Below are 15,315 nucleotides of genomic sequence, written 5' to 3' on the forward strand. Positions count from 1 at the left end.
TAGAATGAGCACCTATGTAATTTATTGTATGTACCATAGCTATTTACTGTACAAGTGTTAGAGGACTTGAAATTAGTCCTCTGAAGAAGAAAGCTTTGTGCTTCAGAATATATTTGGATATGTAATAAACAAGCCATGCTAAAGTATTAAATCAAGTGGAAATCACTCACCATGCCAAAAGAGATAATAAACAAACCTATCACCTAGGTGGAAGCAAGACACCCTTGTAATGTTCTTAACATTTGAAAGCAATAGTATGTCTTCATCCAGGGTTTAATTTCAGCAATGTCTATAACAACACTGGTGTCTCCAACATTGTGAAGCCTGTATGCTAAATTTCAGTCATGTCACAGTTTATCTTGAAAAGTTTTCTATTTTGTTCTTATGTTAATATTACAAAGATATCTACAGTATAAAGTGCATTGCAATCTATAAATAGATTTGAGTGTCATCATAGTCTGCGATGACAGTCAAGAGGGAAAATATACAATAAATACTAAATAGTAAGGGCACCAGCAAAGAACCCTGTTAAATAATCTGAGAAAGAAGAAATCTATACATTGGCTCCAGGTAGCCAAGTAAGGGCCATATTAATGAATGACATTTTCTAACCACTTTATCCAATACATGGTGGAGGGGGAGTTGTAGCCTATCCTGGCAAGCAATGATCACAAGGCAGGATATACAGTACAGTCTATTGCAGGGCACACTCAGACACAAACATACACACCCAGAAGCTACAGTAATTAACCTACCTACAGTGTAGGTCTTTAGACTGTGAGAGGAAACCCACCCGAACATATAGAATACATAAAAAACTCTACGTAGATAGCACCCCATATCTTGCATTGAACGCAGTGCCCTAGCACTCCAAGAAAACAATGCTTATCACTGCACCACTGTGCCTCACAGGGCAGAACCATCAATTCTTTCAGTAGAATGGAAGTTTTGCTTTTGGGGATAGAACTTGTCTTGCATCATAATGCATAGCAAACTTCGGACTCCTCCATACAATTCTCCCTACATTTTGTTTTCTCTCAGTAAAGTTTTACAGCACCCAAAAATGCCATTTGAAAATGTTCATCTTCCAGGTTTTACAAAAAAGCTGCTTTAAATTTTTCTGACGAGTTACTCTACACCAGCTTTCTCACATCTGAGTTAAACAAGAATTTATTTTGGGAATCATCTGACTAAAAGACTTGGATAAACTAAGCCTCTATTTTTTTTAAAGTTTTCAATAGAAAAAGCAAATATTTTTCTTGTTGACTGCACTTGCAAATATAAAGGGCTCCCATGTGGTAGTCAGGACATAATCTTTAATATTCTGTGCATGACTCATCGGTGCCATATTTTTCAGCTTTTCCCTTTTGTTTTTCTGCCTCTAGACATTTTAAGAAGGATAGCATAACAATTCATTAAAAATGTATTTGTAACCCGAATACCTACACGTACACTAAATACAAAAAAGCAGCATTCAAATTTAAACCAAATTGTTAAAAGATCATATGAGATGTATCTCTGAATGAAGAACTACAGTAATGTCACACACAAGGAACATATTTATCTTTTCAGTCTGGTACCCCTCAAATGATTAAAATGAAACTGACTTGATTTTTTTAATGTAGTATTTTTTATTCTTTATAAACACAATTCATTAGGTCTGCATGGAACATCCTACTGTACAGTATGTATCAAGAGTACAGTCTGTGTTGTCAGGTAAAAGAGAACTGCCATTCACAGTCCCCTGAGAAACTGGTAGAACACAATTCGTTGAGTGACATTTAAGGTTTGAGCTAGCCATCACTGCTCTCTAGAAAGGGAGCAAGGGTGCAACTCAAAAATGATCCAATGAGCACACTGTGAGTTCCATTTGGAACGACTTTTGATAAGCAGCTTATCTGCCTGTGTACTGATATAAAATGAACATAAGATGTTAGAGCTCAGAGAGAGCTAGGTTTTTATACTTGGTTTGTCTGTTTTAATATGTAGTAACACTGAGAATAAAAGTGCACTATTATTTTTGTCCTTAAAGCTGTGCTTGTGTGTCAGTTTCTGGAGACTAACATAATGATACCTTCTATGGCACCCTGCCACCAGGTGTATCACAGTCCCTCCATATCTCTAGTATATCATGGAGTTGTAGGACAGGTAAAGATGTTCTAATGTTGCATGCATGAATGGACCTAATATCTAGTATCTTAGATCATAAGAGAAGAAACAAGAAGAACACCTCTTGGCAGAACGAAATATTAATTTATTGTTTGCATGTTAAAGCTAAATAAGCATACTGTAAATACTGACAGATGTTTCTGGAAAATTACATAAAGCTGTGTTTGAAAGTAGAAATAATCACATACAGTATCTAAGAGCAGGGCAAGCAGAATTTGGATTCACACTTTGAGACCAAAGTGGGACTTACATGTGTATTGCACCTACTGTATGCACCACTACAATCTTACTGTTTAAATAATGGAAGGTATTTGAGTGATTGCTGGGGTCTGTTCATTTAGCCTTTATCAAAAAGGCTTTATCAAAAGGTATGTGTTAAAGCTTTTGTTTTAAGAGCAGCAGTTTCTTTCTACAAAGTATTAAGTATTAAGTCAATATCACATATCATAGAACAGGTCAAAGTGTGAACATTGAAGTGTGAAACCAGCTTATGTTGCATGTCAATGGAGAGGACAAACACTCACAAACATATTGTAAAACAGGACAAACAGGACAAGAAGTAGTAACACATCAAAGAACAGGACAAGCGATCAAAGTGTGAAACAAACCTCTTTCTGAGCCTGTACTGTATATATCTTGTTATTATTGTCTGTATAGTCCAACAAGACATTGATATTACCCCCAGATAACATTTAGGGGAGTACCCTGCTACTAATGTGCAGTAATGTATATCTCACATTATTGCAGGTATTATAATTACATACAGTGTTAAATATTTCAACCTTTTATAAAATCAGTTGCAATAACCTTTGTGAGTCACCTCTTTTAATCAAGCTTATTTGTTCCCATGGTAAAACATTCATGATCACAATGATACAAGAAATTGTTTTCTTTTAGATTGGCTGAAAAAGAAAATCCAACAATATAAAATCTGGTCCTGCATTCAAATAATTCTGAGGTTGTTTATGTCACAGCAGAAAGAAAAATTCAGTGAAAGACATTAAATGTTCTATGCAAATGCTTCTCCATTTTAAGTCAATTCTGAGGTCTGAACATGCCCTTCTTTCTGTTGGGTGTTTGTGTTTCATGCGCAAGTATCTTAGTGTTTGTCCTTGCTATAACTGTTCTTCTCAGAAAAATAGACTTTTTTCAGGAAAGCGTCATTTACACTGTTTCTGTAATATCTTAGTCATCTCCCTGCATTCATTATTGCCATTGGCACTGGATTACCATCATCAGTACACATTGATGCTAACAAACCCACTTCTGCAACACTGATCACTGTTTTGATTCATATGACCTTTCTTCATAATTACATAATATAAACTTACATACAAATCAAATGCATACACAACTGAACTGATTTTTTAAAATTTAATTAAATTTAAATTTAATTAATTTTATTGTATTAGAAGGACTGCCAAATGACTACAGTTCATTTATAGTACTGGCATTATACAGTATATTTCTCTGTCCTGAAAAAGCACTGGGTTTCAAGTGCTACAGAACAGAAGCCAACTTTTGTCATGTTATCCCATGGTCTGTTCCACGCAGAATGCATTCAAGAACTTGTGGCGGTACTGCAGGTCTCTTGATCATTCCAATGTGCAACATATTTTTTTTCTTTTTGAAAATACACAAATAAGTGGTGTTTCTTACCAGGATAACGTCCAATTTGCACATACTGGATGCTGTAGTATTACTGACTTGTGGGAATTAGTTCTGCCTTCCATCCAGCCAAATACATGTAACCAAAAGCTTATAGATTCATGACTGCCTCTTTAGTGGGTGTCATTTTCAAATGCACTGTGCTTCCAAGTAAACAAATTCATAACTGGGATAATGCCTTGACTTGTTTCATTTCAGGCTTCTTCTAAAATGGGTAGGCCACATGATCTAGTTAAGTCAGCTGCAAATTCGTGGTCTGGCTTTTTTATTTCTCAGGCTGCTGCAAGCCTTGTGCATTACATTATTTAAATATAAATTTTCGCGACTCTCTATTTGAAGAATATGCCAAAGTGACAACATTTCACCACAGATCAACACTAAAAGAAAAAAAAATTCTTAGTATTCTTAGTATGTGTATATACTGTACAGTATTTATAGAGTGAACTTAATATCTGATGGACTCTAGTATTGCTGTACTAGACTCTGAACTTTTAACACTAAGAGATACATAATATTGATAAAAAAGCTGTATATGGCAAAGCCACATATTTTATAAAAGAAATCTAGTTGTTACATATACTGTAGCTGCATGTACAATAGGTGCAAATTAGTGGCCTAACCAGCATATTTTTTATGTATAGCATCTGACATTTAAGAGAGTTATTTATGATATTGTGTGGGACCTCACAATAGCTCATCTAGAAATACAAATACCAATTGGTATCCAATTGGTAAAATTACTCTGGAACTTTTTTAATATTTTTATTCATGACCAACCATGATTCAATTCACCACTGCCATTTTATACTTTTCTGAGTCAACCTTTCAACAAGCACTGCTGATGGATCCATTTGGTATGAACAAATAGCCATAAAGACTACTTCGACATATACAGTAATGCTGCAAAGCTCTTATTATTGATTTATTTTTTATTATTGTCAGACCTGCCTTATATTCTGAAAAGCCTTAGATCAATATTATGTCAGATGTTCCATTGTCACTCTCAAAAGTTAATATGGAAGTAACAGCCATGACCCCTGTTAGCTTTTCCCCCAAATAATCCCCAACTGGCAAGTACATTTTTTGCACATCAAGCCCTGCAAATACTAATACATTTTTATTTCTTCTGAAGTGTTTTGTTTGAAATCATAAAAATATATAAGTAAATAATCAAGCAAGCCAGCTCAACCTTGTTACGATCCCTGCCTCTCGGCAACGAAAGAGGCAGAAGAAGGCGTAGCCTTAGTTCATCAGTCCACCTATCACGGTACGCGTTCACCACCACCGTCTCATCTGGTATTTAAGCATTAGTCTTTCCCTACCTCCTCGCTCAGTATTGGTTTCCCTTTTGAGCTTCTTAGTTGCGCTACGCCTTCAACCTCCTTGTACTGTTCTGGTTCCGACTTTGTTTTTTTCCCTTTTACTACGTCTATTGGATTACGGCTCGGCTTCGGTTGCTTTCTTCTAGTTTGGTTCACTGGCTTCCCTTGGATTCTCGGCTCTCCCCTTCGTCTACGGTTTTGGATTACGGTTTGGCTTTGGCTACTCCCTCTCGGTTTGGATCACTGGCTTCCCTTGGACTCTCGGCTCTCTCCTTCGGCTACGGTATTAGGATCACGACTCGTCTCAGTCGGCTCCCGCAAGTGGGTTCACTACTTGGTTTCGGTTTCACTGACCGAATCCGTAACAAACCTAACCAAATTTTCACCATCCTTATCCTCTTATATGTTTTACAAATGGTCTTGGCTAAGAAAGGAGGAATCAATAAAATATACTGTAGATTTTTGTTATATTTTATATTGTATTTTTATGTGTGTTTTATGTGTTTTAAACAGAAGTTAAATACAGTTCTCTTTCATGCTTCTTCAAAACTTTTTTCGTAAAACATTGAAAGCCCTGAATGACTAGAAGATTCACCTTGTAGTCCAGATAAAAGAAATGTGCCCTTTCTCTGTGCAGTGTTGTCAAATGTTTTGACACATCATGCAATTTTCATTGTGGGAAAAAAAATTGCATAATGTTCTGAGACTTCTTAGCAGTGGTGCAACATCCTCCAACATTGCTCTCCAACACCCTTTGTTCTTTGTCTTGTTAATACGAATAACAATACATGAAATTCAGCAGTTATGTTATCCCCTAAAAATGTGAAAGTGAATTCACATCAACAAATGTGACAAACTAATATGACAAACTAATCTCACTACAGGAAGACTTATACTGTACATGCAGGTGAAAGGAAGTGCAAAATTGGTATCGAACCTTCCTCATGAATTTCTTTTATAACTTTCTTATAATTCCATTAAAACCTTACAGGATATGTGAGGCATTTCAGCTACATTTTCTTCCAGTATTTCTTGTCAATTCCACACATAATTATAAAACCACATTGAAGGGAACACTGGTGTCTATCATGAAGTTTCTTTAGCTCAGAACTGTATGTGTTTTCTGTTGTGTAGTTTTGAAATTCAATGGAAGTTCGTCAAAAGAAAGTTAACTCTAATTGTACTTGATTTTAGAAATATAATGTTAGGAGTTTAACTGTTTTGTTGTTATTTTGTTTAAATGATCGGTCATGACCACCCATGATGGTATTCCAATTCCTTTTTTATTATAATGAAAACAACACCTTTGTATCAATGCTGAGGTCAAGCAACAGTAGACATGTCAGCAAGGGAGCCAAGTCCTCTTGACAAGTCAAGTTTGCAGTACCTGATGGATGTCAGTGAGTGTGGTGCAGCTGTGCAGAACAATACCCTAATTGTTGTGTACAACAACTCGATTGATGGGGAGGTCCAAGAGTGAAGATCTGATTGGTAGGGAACTCACTTGAAGAGATTCATAACAACCTGACTGCATGGCACTACATTGATCAAGTCCCAGTATCTTCTCTGCTGCCATTCCTGCAGGCTTATCATGACATGACAGCAATCCAGCACCACAATGCACAAGTTCATAACTTAACAACAGCTTTTTTATGCCGTGGAAGATCTACTACAGACTTGAGTGGCCCTTCTAACTTATCATGAGCTTTAATACTAGGCGGTAGTAAGATGATGGAAACTGTAAACCTCATAAATTAAAACCATTGCCAAACTCAGATCAAACAACATCTTGCTTCCCATAAATCATACCATATTTACAATAATGCAACGGCTGCAACCAGCAACAAACAGATATTGACTTTGTGAATATACTGTATAAATGACGAGTTTTGATAAGTACACTTAAAAACCATTAAAAAGAAATGTATAATTAACACATATGGAAATAAAACTGTAAAAGCTAATTGTTAAGTAAGAACTGTAGTGTATATCTGAGTAGGTATTGCTTTTTTTGTGAAAGTATATACAGTATATTCATAATGTAATAATTTATCACTTTCAAAATAGTGTGACCTGAAGGACACATGATACAGTCAATATCAATATCACTGAAAATAGGATGTAACCTAGTGAAAATGTATGCAGAGATGCATAAAAAAACATTATTTTGTGTTTTTTTAATCAAAGGAATGCAAAATCCCTAGAAGTTTGTGTTCTCTTATTCAACGCTCTCCTCCAAAATCTCTGAAGTTTTCTCTGAATTTTTTACAAGTACATTATTGTGAGCTTTTAATAATTGTCTACTATTATTGACCATTTGTGGTATAAGAAAACGGTATTTTAGAGTTCTGAAGTTGATTTCAAGACAAAATGTGCCCATATGTATATACTGTATATAATCAAAGAAGTGGTTACATTTTAAAAATGTACAGTATTATTAGTCCTGTTGCTGCTCTTGTAAGTACAGACAATAGAAATGGTAAATGCTACCACCTAGCCTAGGAATTTATGCACCCTGCTGAAAATACATTAGGGAGTGTTAGCTTCTTCAATATATAGATAATACTTATTTTGAATTAAACTTCCTTCTAGCCTTGATATTCCTTTAGTGCAACAGAAATATTGTTTATAACGAGTACATTTCTAAACCAGCAACGGAGCAATCGGAAACGGTCATTTTAATGAAAAAGCTTGGGACGAGGCTAGCCAAGATCCAAATTTAAATAGAATAATCTATCATGATTCCTGCAAATTTCAGTGCAACTGAGCTTCACTCGAAATAAAAAAAGCAGCGAATTTTCAGAAATATTTAAATTGAATTATATACTGTGCGGCTACAGAAAACGTAATATTGAAACAAATTAGATAGCTGAGCATTTGATTAGTTACAATTCCCAGTCTTCTGATTCATTTTACTTAATTCTGTAAAAATACCGATCGTGGACCACGGTGTTTACTCTCTAATGTTTCTTCAGCAAACTGTCAGCTGTACATTTGATTTGAACATTGGGTTTAGCTGTCTTCTCTCACGTCCGTTGCGCTTAGAGGTCTTCGCAGGAGAACATCCCCCCAGTCACAGTTTGTATTCCCCAGAAGACGACTATACTGTATTTGGTGATGCACTTGAGAAGGTCCAGTACTACTGCCAGTAGTTGACACACAGACGACTCCGCTTAGCTGCTGAAGCTTTATTGGTTGTTTCGTGGAGACATCACACATCAAAGCACCTTTATATAACAGAGGCATCTTCCAAACGAGGAATTATTTAGATGGTTGTTAATACTTTGGACTGCGTCTGCAGACTTGCTTCAAGTATTCGTCTTCTTGTGTACAGTAGATGTTTCATCTGAAATGAGCTGGCGTTTTGTGATATACTCTACTATTGGCTGGGAAAAAGTAAGAGCTTCGCTGCCGTGGATAAGAAACTTGTAAATAGTGAATAAAAAGTGTCTAAGGAACTGCGCTATATACAGTACCTTTTATAGAACAAATCATTTGTACGTAAGAAAATCATACTTAAAATGCAGTGTCATATTCAATACCTTCACGACGCATAAAAACAACAAATAGCAAATACGAAAATGACGAGGTACATGTGGCTGTCCTTGCCATATGTTTCTAAATCATTTCAAAAGTCTGATGGGACCAATTTATCGGACTTGTTCTCAGCTTTCTACGGGTTTCCTAACAGCTCTTGGTTTTTCAACTGGAATTTTACCCTCGATGAAGGAATTTATGACAACGGAACCAAATATGAAACTGAATCACAGAATCCGACTGTAAAGGCTCTTTTAATAGTTGCTTATTCGGTTATCATCGTTATTTCTCTGTTTGGAAACATCTTGGTGTGTCATGTTGTAATAAAAAACAAGAGAATGCATTCTGCTACCAGCTTGTTCATAGCCAACTTGGCTATTGCTGACATAATGATTACCCTGCTTAATACACCGTTTACCTTGGTAAGTTGTCTTGATTTCTTTGCCTCTCATTGATGCGCTGATTAATGATCGTAATGTAATGTAGATTAGTTTGGCTTTTGTTAGAAAGATACATACAGATGCGGTGTGGTATTTAATTATTTTTTTAAGTGGGTCTTTTTTTTTATAAAAAGTGGCTCTATCCTTTCATATTTTGTAAAATAGAACCTTAATAAGAATAATGTAAGTTTGTAACATTCTGGGCAACCAAAACTGCCTTGTTACTGAATCCCTGGTTTGCACAGCAAGAACCATTACAAGGTCTAATTTAAATTAATAATCATTAATAATGTACTGTATTCCGATTTATTTGATGGAAGTTAAAACGTGCATAGCTGCATTATTGAGTTACGTATGATACAGTATAAAGAAAGAGCTCTTATGAAAGGATATTAGCCTGTCTGACAAATTCAGTTTTTCTATTTTACACAGAAATTAACATTTTGGTAATTTCTTCTCAGTGCGATATCTTTTTAACACCTCAGATAGTAAAAAGCTTTGAAACCAATTGGTCCACCTTGTTTGGGTTTCATCTGAAAAACCCTACATTGTACAGTTATTCAAAACACTGTAGTCCGGATTATTTGAATACCAGCAGATGTTGCTACAGAAATCATTCTGCATATTCTGCTTATGAAAAGATACATTGCTTAAAGAAGCAGTGGCATGTTCACTGTTGATTCTGACATAATGATTTTAGTTAAATATGTTTATAGTGCGGATTTTTGTTTTTTCTCAGGTGAGGTTTGTTAACAGCTCTTGGGTATTCGGGAAAGCGATGTGCCATGTCAGTCGTTTCGCACAATACTGCTCAGTTCATGTCTCAGTGTTAACCCTTACTGCGATTGCTCTTGACCGGCACCAGGTATGTGCAAAAATACTGTACCTTTTGCTCAGTATTAGAAGTGCAAATGAAACACTCTCTTGTCTTGTAAAAACTTCTGATCCCATCTTAAAAACAAAATATTTATTCAGTATACATTTTTCAAAATATAGATTTTCGTAAAGAAATGTTTATTAGAGATTTTTTCAAGGACATCCTAGCTAGCCATCTGCAATATTAATTAATTTGATGTTCAAAATGTAAAGGATTTGATGTTAATACCTCATGTGTATTATTGTGTAGTACAAAGTATAGCATGGTTAGGTTAATGTGACTATATGTTATAGATGCAGTACTAAGTTTAAAGCTTCATACAGTAATATGTTTATTTCATTTGCTATCACACTAATTATAAATGTAAAATAGTGTTTTGAAGAAGATTTTTTAAAAGTTTGCTAAGACCTGCATCCTGTATATTCATTATTAACATATTATAAGGTGGAATATTGTGCACAATGCATGTGTTTTTATTTAAAGAGATTGGAATAAATATATAGAGATGCGTGTATGTCATGTTTTTTTAGGTGATCATGCATCCTCTTAAGCCCCGCATGTCAACAGTGAGAGGAGTGATCTGTATTGCTGTGATCTGGGTGATGGCAACCTGTTTCTCTTTGCCCCATGCCATCTATCAGAATCTTTTCCGCTTTGAATTTGGGTGAGATAAAAATACATTTTCTAATATTACATGGCCTGATCTCCCAAACAATAAACTAAGAGTTTATTATTGTATTGATCTATTAATCAAAAAGAGAGTTTTAAAGCCATACTATAGCCAGTGTACTGTCTTTAACAGTTACATTTTTTTTCATTGTTGCCACAATCATAAAAGTCTCAGTAATAATCTCAGAATGTTTGCAAGAGCAAATCAGTAGATTTGTTTTTATGGAAAATGAGAGCTGTTTATGTTTTCTTCCTTTAAAAAACACTGTAATCTATGTAATGTCATATAACTGTTGATGAATAAAAAAATATATTTCTTTTTTCTTTGTATTGAAGTTATAAAAAGGTCCGGATGGTGTGCCTTCATAGCTTTCCTCAGCCTGCTGACCTCTTTTGGAAGTATTTGGATTTGGCCACTTTTGTCTTACTCTATGTCCTACCCTTGTGTATCATCTCAGTGGCTTACATTATTGTAGCAAAGAAGCTCTGGATGAGGAATGCCATTGGTGATGTTACAATGGAACAGTATTTCGCTCATCGCCGCAAGAAGAAGATGACCCTGAAGATGCTTATGCTTGTGGTGGTTGTCTTTGCAGTTTGCTGGTTTCCACTGAACTGCTATGTAGTCCTGGTCTCTAGCAAAGCCATCATTACCAACAATGCACTATACTTTGCATTCCACTGGTTTGCTATGAGCAGCACCTGCTACAATCCCTTCATATACTGCTGGTTGAATGAAAGCTTTCGCTCTGAACTGAAATCTTTGTTATGCATCTGCAGAAGGCAGCAACCTACAAACACCCATGTCATGCCCTCAATTTCACCCCCCTTTAGGAATGCATGGGTTGAACGTGGAAACTGCAGAAGCAGCAAACTCATCAATCCAAGCACAAAGTCCACCTCCAAAATGCACTCGGGAAGAACAGACATTTCCATTGTGGAGCCGATTGTAGCTGTGACCTAGAGTTTAAACAGTCAAATATTCATTTTAGTCTTGGCTTATGTGTGCATGGAACACAGGCACGAAAAAGAAAAGTGCAGAAGATAATATATGAGAATTAACTGATCTAATTTTTCTCATAGTGAACTGAGTGCCTGAGCAGCCACTGCCCTCCCTTATACATGTGATGTACAAATGTAATTCTAATAACTAATGCACAAAATGCATAATCTTACATATCCCAGGTGATTCCACTGGAAAAAAAGACGTCACAAATTTGAGCCTGGTTTATGTCATAAGCCCAAGAGGCAGGGGCCACTTGTCTCTGAACCTGTTATTGCAGAATGATAGCTAAAGGTGAATGACTGGAAGGGAACGAGAGTGAGAGCAGTCTGTTTGTACACCCTTATTCTCTATGTGGACACAGGGGCCATCGCTATAAACGTAAGATGTAACAATGTAATTGGTCATTTCCATTTCATAAATGCTAATCAGTTGCATTATAATAATAGTAATTGGCGATTTCAAATTAAATGAAATAATCTCACCGGATGGCAAACGTTTACATTTTAAAAACACAAGATTGCGATTTACAATGAATTATTTGTAGTTATGAGTTATATTGAAAGCAAAATATAAAGGCAAGAGATCATCATAATATATCTGTATTCGTGTTTTTCAAGACACATACATGTACAGTATTACAGATTAAACACACTTCGTGCAACCTAATTGAAGCCCTTAGTGTTAATATAGTATGTACTGTATAATGAGATGATAGACGTGATGAAATCTCTGGTATATTGGCCTTAAAGGAAACACCCTTTATCTAGTGACGTAATTTCTTTTAACAACAAAGGCTGTCATGTTGACAATACATGACAACACATATATTGTTTATTTCTACAAATAAAGTTTTCTATAAATAATGTGTATCTTATTGAAATATATTACTAATAACAACTGTATACTAATGAATATTTGCTGTATTAGTATATACAGTATATCTAAAATATTGAGCTCTTTGGAGAAAATTAATTTGCAACAGTTCATGCTCTATAGGAAGACTATGAGTTGCAAATTACTGTAAAATCTAATTGTAATATTGATGTGAAATGTCTGTCTTCAGAGTTTATGAAACCTTCTTGATGTATTTTCTGGTATATAAAAAGTGTTAATCAATTTTAATACCATCTTTTTAAGTACAGTACTTCACACTGTGGTGTCTGAAGTGATATTTTGAAAACCAAAGTGTTTAATGTATGATATTATGATATTGATAATAATTATTACTATCTAGATACTGCATATTCTTGCTGCTTAATGTTATTCATCACATTTTCATGTAATTGCATGCAGATGTAATTGAATCCAGATCAAATGGTCACACAAAACAAAAGTAAAAGTTATCCACAAATAGAGTCACACAATTATTATCTTGCACATCACGTTTCTCTCACAAACATGCTTTTAAAAACAGATGCCTTTTGCAAGTATTTGAAGCCGGTAAATAATCGACCAGACACAATAGAAAAAATAATAATTTGCATGTTCCCTCTGAAACAAGCAGTCAATACCATCCTAAGGTGTCTGAGTCATCACGATTCCATCTGTAAAATCAAGTACTGCATGATTTTCAATGTTAGTCTAATTAAATTCATTAAAGGTCATCCTTTAATTATCAAATGACTTCATTACTAGCAAGATGCTGAAAATTATGGATTTTTCTGACTATATTCGTTTTCATTTTGAAAAGAAGCTCATTCCACCTTTGTCTGCTGTCTACATCTGACGTTTGAGTTACTACAGGGTATTACAGAGTAACTGGCTGCTTCTTGAAAACCTTTTATCCTAGTACATGAAAAGAGTAAGGTTTCTAGTTGTAGAGATCATTCAAATTCTAATTAAAATTGTTTGTACTTAATTGCAGCTTTTTTGAGTAATTATTTCTAAACAATGATTTGGGTTGTGGGTTATGTTTTGTGATGTAAACAAATTAGTACAAGTCAGTCAATGAGTGCATAATACCCATCAGACTGCTTTATTTTTCTACAAAGTTCATGTCAAAATAAAATAAAATGTGCCATTTTGGTTTCTAGATCAATCATACCTGAACAGTCCACTTAAAGCGTTTTATTTTATTGGTATTTCTTTTCAATGTTTTCCCCAAGTCCATCAGCTTGTCAGAATTTTAACACATAATATATTTTATATTGTGTGTACTAATTTTAATAACTATAATAACATAAATACTTATTTATGTGCAATATTGCATTACAAATTCAGGCTTAACATTTAAAAAGCATTAAAAAGAAAGTAACACTCTTAAATTTCTGTGGTTTTACATATAAAGGTATATCTGACCTTCACCTAGTTAACACCAAGTCCTAACAATAGATCAATCAAATGACAAATACACACACATTTTACTTTGTCATTATTTTTTAAACAAACAAAATCAGCCAACATTCAAAAGCCTTGTAAAAAACTAAGTGCATCATTACTGCTTCATTATCAGTTAAGAAGGTAATTAGAATCAGGTGTTGCTAAACAAGTGCACATGATTAGTTCATCATCAGGAAGTGTTTTCCACCTGTATATAAAATCAGAACCTGTGGGTGTTTGGGTGGGAGGTAGTTAGGTTTGTAGTAGTAAAGCATGCCTAGGTCAAAAAGATATCTGTGGCAGTTTCAGAGAGAATCATTGCTGCTCATCAGTCTGGGAGGGTGAGTCATATAATTTCATAGTGAGGAAGATAACTTATAAAAGGGGGAACTTTGAGACAGTTGCCAATCTACCCAGGAGTGTGTGTCCCAGCAAACTCATCTTAATATTAGACCATATGGTGCTCCTAGAGATTGCAAAGAACTCAAAAGCTACACCTGGGGGTCTACAGGCCTCTGACAAGATGGTAAATATTATAGTTCATTATTCTACCATTAGGTAAAGGCTTAAAACGTCTCTCCAAAAAACACTTCTGCATGGCTTAGGTTTACAAAACAGCAGCTGAATGAATCATAAGACATTGAGAACAATGACCTCTAGATGGATGAAACCAAAGTGGAGTTGTTTGGCCATAATGTAGAATGACATTTGTTGGGGAAAAAACAAACACTGCATATTACCACAAGAACCTCATACAGTATCAAACATGGTGGTGGAGGGGTGTTGCATCATCCTGGTGGGTGCTGGACACTGGTGGACATAGAGGGGAGTCCTGTACCTGTAAAAATACTTTAAGTGGAGAGTCCTGGAAAGAGCTAGATGGGTATAAGGATTATGAATTATTTATTACTCTAAAGGCTTTGTTGCAAACTCCATGTAAGGCTTGAAATGGGTGTGTCATTTTACCTTGCAGGATGTATTTGTGGAATGACTATGACTTGTCTATGTAGCTTTTTGGAAATTGGTATTGCATCCCTATGCAATTTTCTCCAGGCCACCTGTGTTTAGGAGAGCCACCCTGATTTACATTACATCATAGTGGTACAAAACCTCTTTCACTTCATAGTGATCAAATTCACCCAACAGAAAGGGGATATACAGTCTTTCAAAAATCTTGTAATCTTTTCCTGATTTGTAACTGTCTATAATTTATCCTTGAGTTTTGAAACCTCCTTGGTTTTCATGGTCATATGCAACATCTCTCTGGAGACCTTACTGTGACTGATGTACAGTATGGTATGTATTTTG

At 35.2% G+C, this 15,315-nt stretch overlaps 1 protein-coding gene across 1 annotated transcript; it reads left to right on the top strand.

Moving 5' to 3' along the window:
- The first annotated feature begins 8,429 nt into the window (after positions 1–8,429).
- gpr83 (G protein-coupled receptor 83) lies at positions 8,430–13,039 on the top strand. The gene is made up of 4 exons (XM_088925119.1): positions 8,430–9,118; positions 9,876–10,001; positions 10,544–10,677; positions 11,019–13,039. Exons 1-4 carry the CDS (start codon positions 8,741–8,743, stop codon positions 11,644–11,646), a joined length of 1,266 nt encoding a protein of 421 aa, XP_088781245.1. The 5' UTR covers positions 8,430–8,740; the 3' UTR covers positions 11,647–13,039.
- Positions 13,040–15,315: the final 2,276 nt, after the last annotated feature.

This window comes from Atractosteus spatula, chromosome 9 (genome assembly GCF_055471065.1).
Source record: "Atractosteus spatula isolate fAtrSpa1 chromosome 9, fAtrSpa1.hap1, whole genome shotgun sequence".
NCBI lineage: Eukaryota > Metazoa > Chordata > Actinopteri > Semionotiformes > Lepisosteidae > Atractosteus > Atractosteus spatula.